Below are 21,758 nucleotides of genomic sequence, written 5' to 3'. Positions count from 1 at the left end.
GAAAGACTGCAGTATTCTCGTAGGTGAGGAGAGACTGCACTTATCCAAAGTCATACCATGTTGCCCTGCTCTCTTCACGGCACTCACACTTGCACTTTGAAATTCTCACACACACACACACACACACACACACACACACACACACACACACACACACACACACACACACACACACACACACACACACACACATGGTACACAGAGCAAAGTATACAAAATTTAACAGAACACAGAGAACTGTCATCATACCAAAACTATTTTCAGGAACCCAGTTCACAGAATCACTGCAGTGTTGCTTTTTGGTATTTTGCTCAAGGGAATATTAATGGACTTTCCCGAAAATAAGTGTACCTGGATTTCTAAAGTGTTGGATAATTCACCTCATTTACTTTCCTAGATTGTCATATGAGATTGAACATGGGATGATAATGGCAGTAGAGATTATGTAATGAATGGCACTATATGGCACTGTCTGATATTTCTAGAAAAGATGGAGAAAAAAATTCCAATGAAAGCTTTGAATCACTTCATCCTAACAACACTGCAGTTACAGAGATTACCTCATAGATGACCTCTACCAAACAGGTCGCATAATAAATTCCCATAGGGATATACATATATGTATTCATATACAAAATATATATGATAAACCTGTTAATTACCAAAAAACATCCAACACTAGAGGCCAGTGACACTTAATATTCCCAATTTTTCAACCTGGCTGATAACAACAAACAGACAGAAATGACCCTAGAGTAGCAGCATGTAGCTATGTGAGACCAGATTCTTTCCCAAGCAGGTAATGGGCTCTCCAGATTAACTTGTTCCTATCTCCCGCGGCCAGTCTGCATGAGAACTGACCAATAATCTCCTGTTGACTTCGACTAAGGGCAGACTATTTTAAAGATATAGCATTGACAAACTCCACCACTTCACACATAGATGAGAGTAAAATGGTAATACATCTGTATTTCAGTTGTCTAAAGGCTGATGGAGTCTGATCAAGCTGTGTAGCTAGTTGAACCTGAGGAGAAGGTGAAGGGACCTATCTGAGCGGTCTTCTATGTGACTGAGGGGAACAGGGTGAGAAACACTCTTAAGTACACAGACAGTGTCAACAGACCAGCTAATGCCAACCAGTCTCTCTCTTGTCGCCATAGTAACTGCCTGCAGTAATCTCTGGAGGTAACAATTGTCACGGGTTTACATTTTCTTTTAATTCTGCAGCACACATACATACAAACGTACAGACAGGCTGCCTCATTGCAATGTGTTGGTAAAGCCATAGCAACAGCCAGCGATGACACTGGAGTGTTGCATGCTGGAAGCAGTCGTGCATTCCTTCACTCCTGGTTACTGCTTCTTTCAGCTATTGATGTCCTTTTGGTCAAAGATGATCTGGTTGGCCAGATAAATGGCGATGATGCCAAAGATGGCGGAGGAGGCCATATAGGCAGTGACGGACTTTGTGAACTGAACGATCATGCCCATGAAGAGAGTGGGAAAGACCTGAGAGAGGAGGAAGGTGCTGTCCAGGATGGCAAAGTCCAACCCTACGCCGCGCTTCTCGTAGCCCTCCGGTTCATCCTGCTCGGGGGCCGTGGCGCTGAGGGACGATCCATTCTGGCCGTGGGGAGGGGGATAGTAGTCTGAGCCTTCCTGGCTGAAGATGGCATGCCCGTTGGTGCCCCCCAGTTTGTGGGTCAACCCCCCCTCCTCGTCCATGGCTGTCAAATGCGTGATCGAGTCCCGCTTGACCGCAATCCCATTCTTAAGTATGTTTTTGGTTTTCTTATTTGGCATGTAAACCTGAAATGCAAGGAGATACAAGTACATTCAATATACAGTCTAGGCCTAGGCAGTGTGCGCAAGAGAGTTTGTGTGTGTAGGGCTAGATATGAATATGTGTCAGGAGAGAGCTAGAAAAATTATGCGCAAGATGTGAGCGTTTGTTTGTATTGGAATATGAGTACTATACATGGCTGTTGACTCAGCCGATACATGGCTGTTGACTCAGCCGATACATGGCTGTTGACTCAGCCGATACATGGCTGTTGACTCAGCCGATACATGGCTGTTGACTCCTATAGCGTCGAAAGGTATCAGGGTGTATCAGGGTTAGAATATGAATACTTATTGAGGAGACTCTCTCCATGTAGACACACTGTTAGATTTTGGTTGTGGCATTTTTGTTTGCGGCTGTTTTATTTGTTTGCTTTGGCACCTTTCAACACACCTCATTATCACATTTATGCACACAACCACTCACTTACACTACTGACTACACACACACACCATTGTTAATTGTATTTAGTTTAGTTCAGTTAATAAATATATTTTGTAAATTCCTTATCTCCACGTTGTCTCACTTTTTGTCATGAACTTCGAGCTGGTTTGTGACAAGTGGGGGCTCGTCCGGGATCATAAGGTTGGTTCCTAGACATTTTGGCATATAGCACGTTGTTGCATTATGAAGGACTAATACTAGTGTCGTTGGGCTTACTAGTATGTGTATTGTGTTTGGGAGAAAATGTAGAGTTAATGTTAAGTTCTGTCGGTGCTTTGTTTGCATCTTTTGTTACAGCTTTTGAGTTGTAATGTTTGGTACCCAGGGTTGGTTGCCTTTGTTTGTTTGGTAAACTTGCCACTGCGGTGGATAGTTGGTTGTGTGCTGCATTGGAGAGAGTATATTGGTTAGTTTCCAGGCCTCTGCCCAGGCTGGAGACACTTGCTCTACTCGCTGTTGGGACATCGGTCTAAGGTGAGTACAATCGGCTGTGTGCCTCAGTGGGAGATTTGGGTAGGGTAGTGAAACTTGCTACCCGGAGCTATAGCCTTTCTTTTTCCCCTGTTAGGCTTAGCGACGTGTTTCACTATGGAATATGTTAGGCGTGGTTATTTTGTTTGTTATTTCTGTGGTGTCTGTGGACTGAGCAGTTCTCGGGGCACTTTTTAAAATTTAACCAGGTAGGCCAGTTGAACAAGTTCTCATTTACAACTGCGACCTGGCCAAGATAAAGCAAAGCAGTGTGACACAAACAACAGTTACACATGGAATAAACAAATGTACAGTCAATAACACAATAGAAGTCTATATACAGTGTGTGCAAATGGCGTGAGGAGGTAAGGCAATAAATACGCCATAGTAGTGAAGTAATTACAATATAGCAAATTAACACTGGTGTGATAGATGTGCAGATGATGATGTGCAAGTAGAAATGCTGGTGTGCAAAATAGTAATTTAAAAACAATATGGGGTTAAGGTAGGTAGTTGGATGGGCTGTGTACAGCTGCAGCGATCGGTAAGCTGCTCAGATAGCTGATGGTTAAAGCACATCTGTGGCTTGGGGGAGTCTGCCAGCGTGCTTTCCCCCCCTTGCCAGCGGGCTACAGTGCGTAATTACCCACCGCAAATCTGCGAGAAGACTAGGGTTGAGTTGTTTTGGGGAAGCTCCACATACATCTCATCTTTCTTGTGGTGCCCAGTGTGATTTTCATTTCTCTGGTTGTGGTCTGGTGTGCTCAGCAGAGGGGAAGAGCGAGATCCTTTTTATTGTATTTTCTTGTGACTATGGCGTCTTACGTAGATGAGTTCATTTGCTTTCCATCAGAGGAACTGTTAGAATTATGTACTAAAGAACAGCTGTTGAAGATGGCTGAACACTACAAGGTTGAACATAGTGATAAACGTAAAAAAAAAAAAAATGTTAGGTTGATATTGAAGGCCAATCTGATGGAGAGTGATATAGACATTACCACTGGGGCAGCTTCTGCCGAGGACTCGCCGTCTCCCCGTTTCGTTACAATAGCTACTCCATTTGTTAGCTCTAGTAGTCTTCTTTTTGAACAGCAGAAAGAACTGCTTCTGTTACAGCTAGAGTATGAAAAGGAATTGGAATTTAAACAGGATTTGGAGCGTGCTAAATTCAAGCTGCAACAAGAGCGGCTAGAGTTGGTTAGGGAAGGAAAGCTCTCAGGGGAGAGTTTGCTCTGGGAAGGTGACCCAGATTTACCTAGGGGTCGCTCTTTCGCTCGTGCCCCGGACACATTTGATATTGTTGGAAACTTACAGTTGCCAAAATTCAATGAGAAGGACCCTGAGACATTCTTTTCGTTGTTTGAGCGTGTTGCTGACGCTAAGAGTTGGCCTGATTCTGACCGCACTTTATTGTTGCAGTGTGTTGACTGGTAAAGCGCAGGAAGAATATTCAGCTCTTAGTGTAGCTGACAGTGTCAGTTATGATAAGGTAAACATGGCTGTTATAGATTTACGAATTGGTTCCTGAGGCTTACCGCCAACGATTTAGAACTTTAAAAAGGGATGATAAACAGACTCAAGTTTGCGCAAGAAAGGGCTGTGTGATCTGATTATGCTAGAGCAAATTAAGTACACAATCCATGATCGTATAGCCACGTACATTAACGAATGAAAAGTAAAGACTGTCGATGAAGCTGCAGTTTTGGTGGACGAGTGTTGACTCAAGTGTCTTTGCAGAGCCCCGTATTCGGAGTGAGTGGGGGCGTTCAGCGAGATTTGGGCTTCGCTCACCGAGATACTCTGGTTCACGGGCAGAGTTTCATTCAACTGGGGTTGAGCCTGACTCCTGTGGTAAAGCTGACTTTGGTCAAGTGTCACTACTGTCAGGGTTCAGGTCATTGGAAAAACGAATGTCCGGTTCTCAGGGCTACGGGTAAATTCAGTACTTGCGCTTATGTTAAATCTAAGCCTACGGCGTTAGCAGTGCCTGTCCCACATCGGTTCACTCCTGACACTGTCTCATGCCCAGGGGCATGTGAAAGTCCATATTGACCCAGACTATTTACCTTTCATTACGGAGGGTTTTGTGTCTGTTAGGCAGTAACGACCTAATGCAAGTGAGGATCCTGAGACACAGGTGCCTCTGAGTCATTTGTGTTGGAGTCTGTGTTACCCTTCTCTGCTGAGACTGATTAGGGGAATAGGTTTGAACACTGTCAGTTACATTGCATAAACTGATGTTGGATTGTGGACTGGTGAAAGGTGAGGTTGTTGTGGGGGTGCATCCTTCGTTGCCTATTGAGGGTATCGACATTGTCCTTGGGAATAACTAGTGAGCGTGTATGGCCTGTTGTGTTTCCATCTCTAGTGATTTCCGTTAAGCTGTCATTTGTAGGGATTCCTGATGAGAGTGCGCAGAATTTCACAGAGGTGTTCTCTGCATGTGCAGTGACGTGTTCTATGAGCCGTGGCTACCTGGTCACTGCGCCGGCTAACGAAAATGGCACAAAGAAATCTGTCACTACTTTCCCTGTTATCCCGCTATCTGTACCCCGCTCCGATCTAATCAAGAAGCAACGAGCTGACCCCATATTAGAAGAGTTGCGTGACTAAATTGTGCCTGTGGAACAGTTGGGAGGTGTCGCCCATGGCTATTTTCTCCAAGAGGATGTCTTGATGAGAAAGTGGGTGTCGTGGTGGTAGTTTTGTGGGGGAAGCTATTAGTCAGGTTGTTGTACCAGTAAAGCTTTGTGAGTTGGTGTTGACAACTTCCCACAACGACGTTGCTGGACATATGGGTGTGAGGAAAACCTACAATCGCATATTAAGACATTTCTTTTGGCCTAGGTTAAAGAGGGATGTTTCTGAGTTCATCAAAACTTGTTACACCTGTCAATTAACTGGTAAACCTAATCAAGCTATTAAACCGGTACCACTGTTTTCTATTCCTTTACTCAAAAGGTTGGCTGAGTATCTGATTATTGACTCTTGGTCCTCTGCCTTGTTCTAAAAAGGGTAGTAGTTACCTGTTCACTGTGATGTCAGACCACTAGGTTTCCTGCTGCCCATCCCCTCCGGTCTATCACGACTAAGTCTGTGCTAAAAGCTTTGACTCAGTTCCTCACTGTTTGGAATCCCTAAGGTCATTCAGAGTGATCAAGGATCTAATTTCACCTCTAATCTGTTTGGTCAGGTTCTCCAACAGCTCCATATTAAACACAATTTGTCTAGCGCCTATCATGCGCAAAGTCAAGGAGCGCTGGAATGTTTCCATCAAACATTTGTCTTTGTTGAGAGCTTATTGTACTGAGATGGATAAGGATTGGGAGGAGGGGTTGGCTTGGTTACTGTTAGCCGCTAGGGAGGTTACACAGGAGCGCACGGGTTTCATTCCAAATGAACTTGTTTGGACATATGGACTTCTATCAGTTCTCCAGGATGACTGGAAGTCTCCCGAGCCCCTCAGTCCCTGTTATTTTATGTGTGATTTCCTGTACGCTGTTGGTGAGATGGCTAGAGAGAAGCTATCATCTTCACAGGAGAGGATGAAGGGCATATTTGATCGGCGAACTGAGCCTCGTCACTTTAGTCCAGGTGACCAGGTTCTTGCTCGGCCGCCAATTGTTGGTTCTCCTTTTCAAGCCAAGTTTCAAGGTCCATATACGGTTGTGCGCCAGTGCACTGAGCAAAACTATCTAGTTGCCACTCCAGAACGGGGAAAAGCACACCAACTGTGCCATGTAAATATGTTAACCCTATTATGCAAGTTCCTCTGAGACTGAACAGTGGGAGTCTACAGAGGACGGTAAAACCTGTTATTTTGGCCGATACCGTTATTTCGCTGGGTTCTTGTCATGCTAGGTCCGTGCATGGGGAGGAAGATGTTCCTGGTCCCGACGATTGCATACTGCAGGGTAGATAAAAAAAATTCAGACACTGGATGTTTTAGACAGCCTTCTCACTCATCTACCTGTTGATGGGCGGGAAGAGATGGTCGGTCTGATTCTGAGATTTCCAGGTTTGTTTTCTGATACACCTACACGTACAAACTTAATAGAACACGATATTGACGTTGGATGCTGACCCCATTCGTCAGAGGTTCTTTAGAGTTTCTTCAGAGAAACGGCGTTGTCTGGATGCTGAGGTCAGGTACATGCTGGAGAGTGATATAGCAGAGCCTTTCTCCAGTTGGGCTTCTCCCTGTATCTTGGTCAGTAAACTGGATGGGACAAACAGATTTTGTACGGAGTACCGTAAGGTTAACAGTGTCACTAAGCCAGATTAATTTCCTCTTCCTCGGATGGAGGACTACGTTGATCAGGTCGGCGCAGCTAAGTTTGTGAGCAAATTTGACCTGTTAAAGGGCTATTGGCAGGTGCCACTGATGAGTAGGGCACGTGAAATCTCTACCTTTATTACACCCTCTTGTCTGAATTTGTATTCGGTTATGAGTATTGGCCTGCGTAATGCACCTGCCACTTTTCAGCGACTTATGAACAGGGTTGTCTCCGGTCTGGCTGGATGCGCTGTTGATTGGACGATGTAATGATATATGCAGATACTTGGGAGGAACATCTGTCCTGTATTCAAGCATTGTTCGACCGCCTAGCTGCGGGTCGCCTCACGAGCAATCTGGCTAAATGTGAGTTTGCTCAGGCAACCTTTACATACCTTGGAAAGGTGGTTGGGCAGAGTGAAGTGCATCCTGTTGGGCTAAGGTGGTAGATATTGATGCTTTTCCACCACCAACTACTAAAAAGGAACTGATGCGTTTCTTGTGAATGATTGGTTATTACCGTAGTTTTTGTAGGAACTTCTCTACTGTGGTCACTCCCTTGACAGATTTGCTTAAAGCTAAGGCTGGTTACGTCTGGTCTTGTTGTCAACAAGCTTTTGAAGATGCAAAGAGGTTGCTTACCTCAACTCCAGTGCTGGCTGCTCCTTGTGTGGATTTTTCATTTACTTTGCAGGTGGATGCTAGTCATGTGGGGGCAGGTGCAGATGAGAGACCTATTAGTTTCTTTTCCAAAAAGTTTAACCATTATCAGTTGAACTACTCGGTCATGGAAAAAGAAGTGTTAGCACTCATATGGGCGCTACAACACTTCGAGGTGTAGGTCGGGTCGGGAGTAGTACCAATTGTGGCCTACACCGACCATAACCCTCTCACCTTAAGGTCCATGTGTCCTAACCAGAGGATAATGAAATGGAATGCTTGTAAAAAATAAACACCATCTCGATGTGCGGCACATCAGGGGGACTGACAATGTCGTTGCTCTCGTGCGCCCTGTTCCTGAATGTCCACGTGACTGACCACTGTTTTGTGTTGTTCTGTTCTATCGCTCCTGTCTGTTCCCTTCTGGTCTCATTTTTTTCTTTCCTCTTAAAGGTTGCTTCCTGTGTGTACCGGTTGCTGAGGACTGGGGAGTACGAGGTTGGTTGGCAAGTGGACGTTTGAACACGTACCCCCATGGATTTGGGACGCAGGCTGGGTTTTCTATTAGGATCCAGGGCAATATTTTGTTTGTGACTGGTATGTTCCGGTGTCCTTGTTGGTCCCCGGTTTTATAGGGGGGTGGGGGGGGGGTGATGACCCTCCCACTGTCTGCCAAATTCTCCCTCTTTGCTCTTGTTTTCCTTAATAGGATGTCGGTGGGTGGAGCCGGGAGGGTTGTCAGCGAAATGGGACACACCTGGGCTTGTGTGTTCCGGGATAAATACACCTCTTCCCCATTCATTGAGGAGACTCTCTCCATGTAGACACACTGATAGATTTTGGTTGTGGCATTTTTGTGGCCGTTATTTGTTTGCTTTGGCACCTTTCAATACCCCTCATCACATTTATGCACACAACCACTCACTTACACTACTGACTACACACACACACCATTGTTAATTGTGTTTAGTTCAGTTAATAAATATATTGTTATTCCTTATCTCTACGTTTGTTACGAACTTCGAGCCAGTTCATGACTCCACCTACACAACAACATAGGTCTGGGACTATACATCCTTTCAGCAGGGTTCATACAGACATTGGCAAGTCAAATTAAAGGACTTTCATGGACTTTTTCAACCACTTCATTGTAATTTTCAAGGACCTCAAAGTTATATAATTGTACATACAGGGCCTAATATAGAACCACTCCTCCCCACAAATAGCATGCAAAAAGTGGCCATTACCCCTTGAAGAATAATTTATATTTTAGGCCTTGTCAATGCATTGATATTGAAAGTATTATTACATTCTAAAATATGTGTGGAGAATTCCTAATTTGAATAGACTGGATCCATGCATGGTGACTTTTGGGCCGACAGAGTCCCACAAAGTAATGAATAGCTTTAGCATTCATCTCACCATCACTGTTTTAGTAATGAGAAAGTGACCAAAAAACAGGTTCCTCTTGTAATGGAAGGATTTGTATGGAAAGCCAAGATTAGATGTCGTCCTCATAATAACCGCATGTGGTTTTACAGCAACAGAGTAGCGCAACACCCTTCAATTGAAGTGGAGGGAAACAAACGAGTGGCCACATCTCTCACAAATGGATAAAAAATTAAATCATGGAGCAGGAGAACATAAATTGGCTACAATAACTTTTCTTGTACCAAATTGTCTGATTCAAGGTAGGTTGATTCAAGTACTTGAATCTCCCAGTTCAAGTAAGCTACTTCAAGTCCCTTGTATTCTTTAAAATTGCAGGTCTAACATGGAAAACAAAATTATTTTGTCATGTTATTTATTTACCAGGTAATATTGTGAATAAGCCCACTAGGCTATGTAATTTGTTTTCATTACATCTTAAATAATTAATAGGAAGAGCGTTGGGTGTTGCACACAATTGTAGACTGTGTCCAATCCGAGGCACAAAAACATATGAACTCATTACCTTGATGCTTTCTCTGTTAAATCTAAGGAGACGCTGCTGGAAATCAAGCAGTCAACAACAGATGATCAACATCAATTCGCTAGGGATATTAGATCCAACAGTGGATCCAGGCACAACGGTGTTCACCAGTGACATGAACGAGACACCAAAATATTCTGGACATTCCTTGCATTCCTTTTTCCAGCACTTGAGCTGTTGCATGGCATGTGCTATCACAACAGCTGTTCCTCACTTGACTGCCATTTGGAAAATTCCTTTCTGGATCAGATTGTGTGAAAATATCACGGCATAACTAATCAGCTGGACACCAAATGCTCATCCAACAAGTATTATGCATAATTATTGAAGAACCATGTTAATGACAGTATCAATTTAGGTAACTATCAAGGTAAGGTGACTCTTTATCGGTTAGAAGCATTTGATTTTGCAATGCATACATTATTTTGAATTTGTGTGCCCATGAATACTGTTTTCACCAGTAACATAAGGAGACACTAAATGTACCTGTACTTAAACTGCATGTTCCGACAGCTAGATCCAGGATTCTTACAGGGTTCAAGTTCAATGTCTAATTTAACTGATTAATGCTTAACATACAGTATATAAGAACAACTTACATTGCCATAAATGCAAGGACAGAAAAGTTATGTTTTATGTCACATGATTTTGGGCAAATCTGTCAAGACACCAACAATGATAAAGGGTAAAACATAGGTTTTAAATCAACTTGTTAATTTGATTGAATATAGCTATGATCCCCCTTATATCAATGTAATAACATGAAAAAGGCATTATTATCAATGACTTATCAACAGCTGTAACAAGCTGTTAATTGTAAGAAATCCTCACTGATACCCTAGTTTATAGAAAGACCCATATACACTATTCACAGTGCAGGGCCGGCAGAGTCCTGTATGTAAGTGTACCTTTCGGTCCTTACCTCCATTTCCTTGTGGTAGTGACAAGTGAGGGTGTAGGGCAGCGTCTGCAGCGTGGCGTAGGCAAAGCCTGTCAGAGCTGACATCAGGCTGACCAGGACCACGCTCTTGGACATACATATGACCAGGACAGAGATGGTGAAGCTCACCATGCTGCTCAGGTAGACCCGGCGCGAGCCAAAATGGCGAACCAGTCGGCTCATGAGCAGGGAGAAGACGGTTGAGGTAGCACACTGAAAGAACAGGCCCAGGCTGCCCATACGGATGCCTGCAAGACAGGATTGAAATTGTGGCAACAAATTAAGATAAAATATTATGTTATATTAATTCTATGCCCTAACACTCAAACTGGACAGTTTTATCTCAATCTCTGCATTCAAAGACTCAATCATGGACACTTACTGACAGTTGTGGCTGCTTTGTGTGATGTATTGTTGTCTCTACCTTCTTGCCCTTTGTGCTGTTGTTTGTGCCCAATAATGTTTGTACCATGTTTTGTGCTGCTACCATGTTGTGTTTCTACCATGTTGTTGTCATGTTGTGTTGCTACCATGCTGTGTTATGTGTTGCTGCCTTGCTATGTTGTTGTCTTAGGTCTCTCTTTATGTAGTGTTGTGTTGCCTCTCTTGTTGTGATGAGTGTTTTGTCCTATATTTATATTGTATTTATTTTTTATTTTTAATCCCAGGCCCCCGTCCCCGCAGGAGGAAAAATATATATAAAAAATGGTTAATGGTTACAGTAATTCTTCATTATTCTAATTCTAGTTAGTAAGCTAGCCATTAGATTGCTAATCGCCTCAGGTTCATGCATACATATCAGGTATGAAGGTAAAACCCAGATGCAGACCACATCAAATAAACAATAGTTTAATATTCCAACAGGGGCAGGCAATAGACAGGTCAAGGCAGGCAGGGGTCAGTAAACCAGAGGTGGGGCAACGGTACCGGACGGCAGGCAGGCTCAGGGTCAGGGTCAGGGTAAGGCAGAGGTCGGTAATCCAGAGGGGGGTACAGGTCGACAGGCAGGCTCAGTGTCAGGGGCAGGCAGAGTGGTCAGGCAGGCGAGCTCAGAGTCAGGACAAGCAAGGGTCAAAACCAGGAGGGCGAGAAAAGAGAGACTGGAAAAAGCAGGAGCTGAGACACAAAACGCTGTTTGACTTGAACAAACAAGACGAACTGGCAACAGACAAACAGAGAACACAGGTATACATACACAGGGGATAATGGGGAAGATGGGTGACACCTGGAGGGGGGTGGAGACAATCACAAAGACAGGTGAAACAGATCAGGGTATGACAATACACAAACGGAACAACCCAAGGTCAAACACAATACTAATACACCACAACCTGCTGCGGTTGCAAATGTAAAATACAACCAGTAGCCTGATCCGGACACTAAGTATTCAAAACTACCCCTGTAGGATCTGGATTATGATCTGTGTTCTAAGTGTGTTTTTTCCATTTCACGTCATACTTTCAACCCATCTAAAGATACAACACACTTTACCACAGATTAACCTATAGCTGCATTAATGGTTCTTTATGTGTTTTGAAATTCTTCTTGCATACGCCATCAACACACAGAAGAGATCTGCTCTGTGAGGAATTTAAAGACCAGCAAACAGTTGAGTCAGCAAACAGTTTGACTGGACTGTATCGGAAACCATCACAGACCAAATTGACATGTTTGCTGAGGCGGTAGCTCTTGCTCCAGTTCCACCAGATCTGGGTTAAAAAAACGATTTGATATCTTTTCAAATACTTAATATGTGCTTGATCGAGCTTTCCTGGCTTAATAGACTAATAGGATAGTCCCAAAACTGAGAACCCTGCCCATCTGGCACTCCAGATAGGATAGAGCGAACGCTCCAAAGAATTCAACTATCTTCATCTTCTGCACATCCATCACTCCAGTGTTAATCCTAAATTGTAATTATTTCGCCACTATGGCCTATTTATTGTCTTAACTCCCTTATCTTACCTCATTTGCACACACTGTATATAGACTTTTTTTTCTATTGTGTTATTGACTGTATGTTTGTTTATTCCATGTGTAACTCTGTGTTGTTGTTTGTGTCGCCCTGCTTTGCTTTATCTTGGCCAGGTCGCAGTTGTAAATGAGAACTTGTTCTCAACTAGCCTACCTGGTTAAATAAAGGTGAAATTGTTTTTTTGTTTTTTTAAGTATTTGAACCCAGGTCTGGGTCCCACCAGCGCCTGCTCAGGGTCTCATTCATTGAAGAGAAATTCAGTGTTCAAACACCCGACAGAGGAGGTGCAGACTCCTGAGCTCAAATATGTCTGAAAACCAGTTTGTTCTACCCTCTACAGTCTACATGACATTACAAGGAGGATCTATATTCCAAATAAATACATGAAGGGGCCTACAACTACCATGGAAAGAAGTCTACCCGGACCGACTTTTTTTGTAGTATTTAAAGCGGTCTGATATTACAGTAGGCTGTAAGTGCATAGGTCACAAGTTCAGCAACATGGCAGCTAATATTACATGGGAAAAGGATGTGGATGGACTAGCTGTTTTAAAGCAAAGGACTAAGCCCACATTACAAACACTGCATGACATAGTGGATTAGCTTTAACCAGCATTGGAAGTTCAGGGTATACAATCAGACCTGCACTAAGGAAAAGCCACATTGCGGTAAAAAAAGTTAATCAACACAAGATAATCTCAATTATGGGGTGTAATCTCAATCGCACTCCACACTGCCCTTTCCCACCTGGACAAAAGGAACACCTATGTGAGAATGCTGTTCATTGACTACAGCTCAGCGTTCAACACCATAGTGGCCACAAAGCTCATCACTAAGCTAAGGACCCTGGGACTAAACACTTCCCTCTGCAACTGGATCCTGGACTTGCTGACGGCCGCCCCAAGGTGGTAAGGGTAGGCAACAACACGTTTGCCATGCTTTTCCTCAACACTGGGACCCCTCAGGGGAGTGTACTTAATCCCCTCCTGTACTCCCTGTTCCCCCACGACTGCGTGGCCAAACACCGGTACCCCCTGTATATAGCCTCGTTATTGTTATTTTATTGTGTTACTTTTTATTATTTTTTACTTTAAATATTTTCTTAACTTTTCTTGAACTGCACTGTTGGTTAAGGGCTTGTAAGTAAGCATTTCACGGTAAGGTTTACACTTATTGTATTCGGCGCATGTGACAAATAAAGTCTGATTTGATTGGATTTGATTTAATAATACATGCTTTGTTATAACTTCAATAAATATGATGTCAGGCTTCAGACTTTTGTGCTTGGCCTGTCCTGTACTTGAATGAACATGCTCTTTGTGCACTGATTATGACATTAATGCACTGTGAGTGTGACATTCCTCCTGGTCCTGCATGCATGGGAGAGAGAGAGGGAGGTAGAAGCAGGAAGCATTGCAGAGCTCCACTACACACAGAGAAGAGACCTGGAGGGTGCTCACTCTCACTTTGTCTCTTTTGCTCTGGGTCTGTCTCTCTTTGTCTCTCACCTCTCTCTGCGGGGAGTCTGGGATACTATGCCTGTCTCACACAGGTCACCCCCAACCAAGGCTGCTGTGTGATCCGCCAGTCAGATTTAATGCAGTTTGAAGGTCAAAGACACTGACAGTGCTCTTCTCCTTTTACGGTGACCTTCCCCTTCTCATCCAATAAAGCTATGCAATCTTCTACACGAAAATGGTGCTATCAAGAACCTAAAAGAGTTATTCGGCTATTAGGCAACTAGATACAGCCACGGGGCGATTTTTGTTGGCGTGAATGGCCGGGGGGAGGGAAAATATTATAATTTGTACACAGACCACATCTAAGCCCAAAAAAAGATTGTATATGAAAATAACAATAATTTAACACGTTGATTACATTGAGACACAATCACATCTCTTTTTTCTTTTGTGCGATTACTTGGGAACAGATTTCTTTTTGCTGAATTCCTTCAATTTTAGTAATCTTTCTAGTCATAAAAAATGGCTTGCGGGCTGGTTTTGGTCCACCGGCTGCCTGTTGCAGATCCCTGCCATAGGAGAACCCTTTGAAGAACCATTTTTGGTTCCAGGTAGAACCCTTTTGGGTTCAATGTAGAACCCTTTCCACAGAGGGTTCTACCTGGAACCAAAAAGGGTTCTATCTGCAACCAATTTTTTTTCTAAGTGTGTAGGGGATTAGGAACCACACTATTAAAGGGTAAAAGCCAATTTATGCTTGAACTGAAAATGTGGTATGGAAGGTGTGACGCAATTGTGGAGCCTCTGGAGGCATGCAGAGGCCAAATTGAGCTCCGTATTGCATCGCCGTGCACCTCCCACATTTTTTAACAATGCGGAGGGCTCCATATAGCTACTTATAGCTTTGCATTGACATGATTGGTTGATGGTAGGTGATTCAGAGGTCCTGTATAAACACAAACTCACTTCCTTGACAACTTCCTTCACAACAGCTCTGCACAACAGCCCTGCGTTGCTCTGCGAAGCGCAAGAAGTATGAATGCCCTGACTTCTGCAGAGGCCGTATCACCGTAAATTCTTCACGGCCAATCCGACGTCTAGGGCGGCGCACAATTGACCCACCGTCGCCCGGGTTTGGCCGGGGTAGGCTGTCATTGTAAGTAAGAATGCATTGAGCGACTCCTCTCACAGGTATGCTTTCACTTTTCAGAATTAGAAGTGTGTGGCAACGGGATGAATATTGTAAATAAAGGATTTGAAGAAAAAATATATATCTGTCTCATGTGGGACGAGAACACACAACTATGAGCAAACTGTCTTAGTGGAATGTGCCACCAATCAGTCATAGTGATTGGGAAAAAAATACAACGAGCTGAAATGACCACCATTGTCAACTATTTCTTGTTACGATGGATGTAGCTACAACTATAAACGTGTAATCTTCATAGCATGCATGTTTTGTTCTTCTTTGTAACAGCACATACATTATCTGGATTGAAATGTACTTAAGTACAGTGGTGGAAAAAGTAGTACATTTTTATACTTGAGAAAAAGTAAAAAGTAAAAGTAAACGCTATACATCAAATCCCTTATATTAAGCAAACCTCCGCAGTACAATGTTCTTTTTACATTTTTTATGGACAGCCAGGGTCACACTCCAAGACTCAGACATCATTTACAAACATTGAGTCTCCGCCAGATAAGAGGCAGTAGGGATGACAACGTGTTATATTGCTAGGTGCATGAATTGGACCATATTGTTGTCCTGCCTGAGCATTCGAAATGCAACAAGTACTTTTTGGTGTTAAGGAAAATGTATGGGAGTAAAATGTACATATTTTATTTAGGAATGTAGTGGAGTAAAATTTTAAGTTGTCAAACATATAAATAGTAAAGTACAGGTACCCCAAAAAACGACTTAAGTAGTACTCCAAACAATTTTTACTTTGTTACTTTACACCACTGCTCTATTGGCCATTTGAGAACTTCGGGTTCTCTGATTGTAAATCCATCAAAGAACAAGGATCTAGTCCCAATGAAGCAGAGCTTGCCCAGCCAAAGTGTTTATGTGATAATATCAAATAGTGTCTACATGAGAGATGGAGAGGCACTCTGAAGCTTGCCCTGCCAAAGTTAGTGATAGAGTCACAGTATATCTACAAAAAGAGAGTCAACTCACCGTCCTCATAGCGCTTCCTGGAGGCGGTCCCGGGGGCGGTCCCGGGGGCGGCCCTTGGCATGCCTTCGTACAGCCCCTCCCCCATAAAGTCTGTGTAAAAGAGCATGAAGGACATGACGGCCATCCAGCTGCAGAGCTGGGCCATGCACAGCTGCCTCATCACCCGGGGCACGTGGAAGTAGCTGCGGTAGATGGCCGGAGTCATGGACCAGCACGTCCTCAGCAGGCACAGTAACGGAACCGATTTGAGCAGGTAGGGGCAGGAGCGCGGCAAACCACAGCGACCTGCCTCCAAGAGAGGACCAGGCTCCAGGGCCGCGGCGCATGGCGGCTCCTCCGACACCTTCATGGTGATCAGCACGCTGGTCACGAAGATGAGGATGAGCATGAAGAAGAGGCACTCTGCCTGGCCACCCAGGTAGACTGACAGCAGGCCCCGGCTCCAGTCTAGCGCAGGCAGCAGGTAGCCCACACAGCCTCCCAGGCTGACCATAAAGGAGAACATGGCAAAGGCCTGGTTGCAGTCCTCCTCGTTGCGGTACAGGTCAGACAGGAGCGCCTCCAGCGGCGTGAAGCACACCTGGCCACAGAAGTCGAGCAGGCCCACACCGAGGATGAGGAAGGCCACCTGCAGGGCGCATCCGCCCCAGGAGAAGTAAGCAGCCAGCAGGTCTGCATGGGGGATGATGAGGAGGGCTAAGAGGACTCCCAGGGACAGCAGCCAGATGAAGGGCCGGCGGCGGCCGTAGCTGCTGTTGCAATGGTCACTTGCTGAGCCAATCAGAGGGATGAAGATGAGACCTAACACTGGGCCGATACCTGGGAACAGAAAGGAGGGAAGTAGTGAGGTTGATTCATTGGTTTTCAGTATCAAAGTCAAAGTCAACATAATAGTTATTGGATTTGAGTTTTACCACAATATTTACCTGATAACTGGGAAATGTGCAATCCAACAAATGTCCTGGCTGCATCTGATGTTTTCTGGTATCTTCCAGTTTACTATTTCACTACCTTCCCCATGCTGACAGGGCTTGGAGGCAGCTAACTCACCGTTAACCTCCCTCTCCTCCCCACTGCTCCCCACTGCTAGCTTGGGCTAATTGGAACACCTCATGACAAAGGCTGCTTGTGGAGCAACACAACTCACATTCCAACTCGCATTCCCCACAATGGCCAGATGTATGCCTCTGGTTTCACAATGGGAACACGCACGGAATGCTTCTTTTGAAAACATGGTTGCAAATTCCATCAAAAATATAAAAAAAATAAAACATATTAACTAGATCCACATGAGGGACGCCACAAGTGTCATTCTGATTAAATATGTGTGGAGACTGGAGAGTATAATGAATATTCCATTATTCCATTCCCAGACAATGACCTTTTATGTTTGGGATTTTTCTACCTGGATGGATATCTGACAACAACACTTTGTTGGAAACTGTTACACAATGAAATGAAAGAAACCAGATACTATTTTATTGGCATTAAGTTGTGTAATGGTTCCCAGGAAAACATTTCCTGAGGTAAAAAAAATGTGGTTGGTTGGGGCTTTAGTTCATGTTGACAGGCTCTCAGTGGAGCAGCCCCACAGACAGACTGGCGGACGGACAGACAGGCGGACGGAAGGCCAGAGACAGAGACAGAGACATACAGAATGGGTCACTGCAGTCAGACCCTCACTCACATTTCTGCCTGGCTGCCGCAGCTGTGGAAGCCCATCATAACAATCCAGTGTGTAGAGCCTGATGGCACAGTCTGAACTCTCACACACAGTCCTACTCTGCTAAATATGAGCTATCTTTCCCTCACCACACACCACAAGCATTTCACTACACCCGCAATAACATCTGCTAAATATGTGTATGTGACCAATCAATATGATTTGACATACAATCCTAGTATGTATGCACACCGCTATGCACTTTCTCATATAGAATACACACACAGCAATGTGCTTTTTAACTTGATACAGTACACAACGCGTGTCACCCCACGCAGCCCAACACACACACACACACCACCCACACACAACACACACACACACACCACCACACACACACACACACACACCACACCACACACAACACACACACACACACACACACACACACACACACACACACACACACACACTAACTTATAAGCAGTATACACACACCACCATGTGATCTTTAACTTATAAGCAGTATACACACACCACAATGTGCTTTGCACTCATATACAGGACACACACTATAATGTGATTCTACCATAAGACATGCCTCTGAGCCACTCTACAGAAAGCAGAGTAGAAGAGTAGATTAAAGAATTAAAGAGAGGCAACTGGGAAGTAATAATCCAGAGAAGTAGCCATGAGATAAAGTAGATGGACTGCATCTGAGAATCTGACATTACTGCTAGGAAAATCAGACATAAGCCTCCAGGACACAATTTCCATCTCCATTCACTTAACATTGACCGTTCCATTAGAAGAGCTAAAGCAGAAAGTGAATGAGGTTTTGTGCCATTCCCCGATCAGGTTTACGGGTTGTGTGGGAACGATACAAATACATTTTTTCTCCTGGTGCGTGCAGCTGTTTAGAGAGAGGGAGAGTGGATGTACGTTAAGACACCTCATATTATCCGTCCATTGGAGCTGTAATTGCCATATGCACATTTCGGAGGGACAATCTCAATCCGTTTGTCACAAGATAATCTGAGAGAGAGAAGAAATGCCTTTACAGCAAACCATTTGGAAGCCATTTGCGGGCAACAGGATGATGCAACTATTCACATCGCCTACACAAAAAACCACGGCAGAACGTGGCCAAATATATACACACGAGTCAGTGGTGCAGCACGGTGGCTATATATACACACAGAGTCAGTGGTGCAGCACAGTGGCTATATATACACACAGAGTCAGTGGTGCAGCACAGTGGCTATATATACACACAGAGTCGTGGTGCAGCACGGTGGCAATAATACACACAGAGTCAGTGGTGCAGCACGTGGCTATATATACACACAGAGTCAGTGGTGCAGCACGTGTGGCTATATAACACAGAGTCAGTGGTGCAGCACAGTGGCTATATATACACACGAGTCAGTGGTGCAGCACAGTGGCTATATATACACACAGAGTCAGTGGTGCAGCACAGTGGCTATTATATCACAGAGTCAGTGGTGCAGCACAGTGGCTATATATACACAGAGTCAGTGGTGCAGCACAGTGGCTATATATACACAGAGTCAGTGGTGCAGCACAGTGGCTATATATACACAGAGTCAGTGGTGCAGCACAGTGGCTATATTACACAGAGTCAGTGGTGCAGCACAGTGGCTATATATACACAGAGTCAGTGGTGCAGCACAGTGGCTATATAATACACAGAGTCAGTGGTGCAGCACAGTGGCTATATATACACAGAGTCAGTGGTGCAGCAAGTGGCTATATATACACAGAGTCAGTGGTGCAGCACGGTGGCTATATATACACAGAGTCAGTGTGCAGACAGTGGCTATATATACACAGGGTCAGTGGTGCAGCACAGTGGCTATATATACACAGAGTCAGTGGTGCAGCACAGTGGCTATATATACACAGAGTCAGTGGTGCAGCACAGTGGCTATATATACACAGAGTCAGTGGTGCAGCACAGTGGCTATTATACACAGAGTCAGTGGTGCAGCACAGTGGCTATATATACACAGAGTCAGTGGTGCAGCACAGTGCTTATATACACAGAGTCAGTGGTGCAGCACGTGGCATATATACACAGAGTCAGTGGTGCAGCACAGTGGCTATATATACACAGAGTCAGTGGTGCAGCACAGTGGCTATATATACACAGAGTCAGTGGTGCAGCACAGTGGCTATATATACACAGAGTCAGTGGTGCAGCACAGTGGCTATATATACACAGAGTCAGTGGTGCAGCACAGTGGCTATATATACACAGAGTCAGTGGTGCAGCACAGTGGCTATATATACACAGAGTCAGTGGTGCAGCACGGTGGCTATATATACACAGAGTCAGTGGTGCAGCACGGAGGCTATATACCACAGAGTCAGTGGTGCAGCACGGTGGCTATATATACACACAGAGTCAGTGGTGCAGCACAGTGGCTATATATACTGTTGAAGTCGGAAGTTTACATACACTTAGGTTCAACTGTACACAGGGCCAGTCGTGCAGCACGGTGGCTATACAGTTGAAGTCGGACGTTTACATACACCTTAGCCAAATACATTTAAACTCAGTTTTTCACAATTCATGACATTTATCGTTGTAAAAATCCCTGTCTTGGTCAGTTAGGATCACCACTTAATTTTAAGAATGTGAAATGTCAGAATAATAGTAGAGAGAATTATTTATTTCAGCTTTGATTTCTTTCATCACGTTCCCAGTGGGTCAGAAGTTTAACATACACTCAATTAGTATTTTCTAGCATTGCCTTTAATTGTTTAACTTGGGTCAAACGTTTCGGTAGCCTTCCACAAGCTTCCCACAATAAGTTGGGTGAATTTTGGTCCATTCCTCCTGACAGAGCTGGTGTAACTGAGTCAGGTGTGTAGGCCTCCTTGCTCGCACACACTTTTTCAGTTCTGCCCACAATGTTCTATAGGATTGACGTCAGGCTTTGTGATGGCCACTCCAATACCTTAACTTTGTTTGTCCTTAAGCCATTTTGCCACAACTTTGGAAGTATGCTTGGGGTCATTGTCCATTTGGAAGACCCATTTGCGACCAAGCTTTAAACTTCCTGACTGACGTCTTGAGATGTTGCTTCAATATATCCACATCATTTTCAACCTCATGATGCCATCTATTTTGTGAAGTGCACCAGTCCCTCCTGCAGCAAAGTACCCCACAACATGATGCTGCCACCCCTGTGCTTCACGGTTGGGATGGTGTTCTTCGGCTTGCAAGCCCTCCCCTTTTTCCTCCAAACATAACAATGGTCATTATGCGCAAACAGTTCTACTTTTGTTTCATCAGACAGAGGACATTCTCCAAAAAGTACGATCTTTGTCCCATGTGCAGTTGCAAACCGTAGTCTGGCTTTTTATGGTGGTTTTGGAGCAGTGGCTTCTTCCTTGCAGGGCTTTTCAGGTTATGTCGATATAGGACTTGTTTTACTGTGGATATAGATACTGTGGTACCTGTTTCCTCCAGCATCTTCACAAGGTTCTTTGCTGTTGTTCTGGGATTGATTTGCACTTTTCGCACCAAAGTACGTTAATCTCTAGGAGACAGAACGTGTCTCCTTCCTGAGCGGTATGACGGCTGCGTGGTCCCATGGTGTTTATCTTGCGTACTATTGTTTGTACAGATGAACGTGGTACCTTCAGGCATTTGGAAATTGCTCCCAAGGATGAACCAGACTTGTGGAGGTCTACACATTTTTTTTAAAGTCCTGGCTGATTTATTTTGATTTTCCCATGATGTCAAGCAAAGAGGCACTGAGTTTGAAGGTAGGCCTTGAAATACATCCACAGGTACATCTCCAATTGACTCAAATGATGTAAATTAGCCTAACAGAAGCTTCTAA

At 44.2% G+C, this 21,758-nt stretch overlaps 1 protein-coding gene across 1 annotated transcript in view; it reads right to left on the bottom strand.

Moving 5' to 3' along the window:
* Positions 1-273: 273 nt before the first annotated feature.
* The window catches only part of LOC111962627 (solute carrier family 45 member 3-like), a 23,809-nt gene continuing 2,324 nt past the window's right edge, over positions 274-21,758 (bottom strand). Inside the window, exons 2-4 of the mRNA XM_023985848.2 lie at positions 16,221-17,039; positions 10,589-10,854; positions 274-1,809 (exon numbers count right to left, since the gene is read on the bottom strand). Of these exons, the coding sequence (XP_023841616.1) occupies positions 1,366-1,809; positions 10,589-10,854; positions 16,221-17,039 (1,529 nt within the window). The 3' untranslated portion in view covers positions 274-1,365. The remainder of the gene's footprint in view (positions 1,810-10,588; positions 10,855-16,220; positions 17,040-21,758) is intronic.

Source organism: Salvelinus sp. IW2-2015, linkage group LG4q.1:29 (assembly GCF_002910315.2).
Source record: "Salvelinus sp. IW2-2015 linkage group LG4q.1:29, ASM291031v2, whole genome shotgun sequence".
Classification (NCBI taxonomy): domain Eukaryota; kingdom Metazoa; phylum Chordata; class Actinopteri; order Salmoniformes; family Salmonidae; genus Salvelinus; species Salvelinus sp. IW2-2015.
This window is presented reverse-complemented; position numbering and strand designations above follow the sequence as displayed.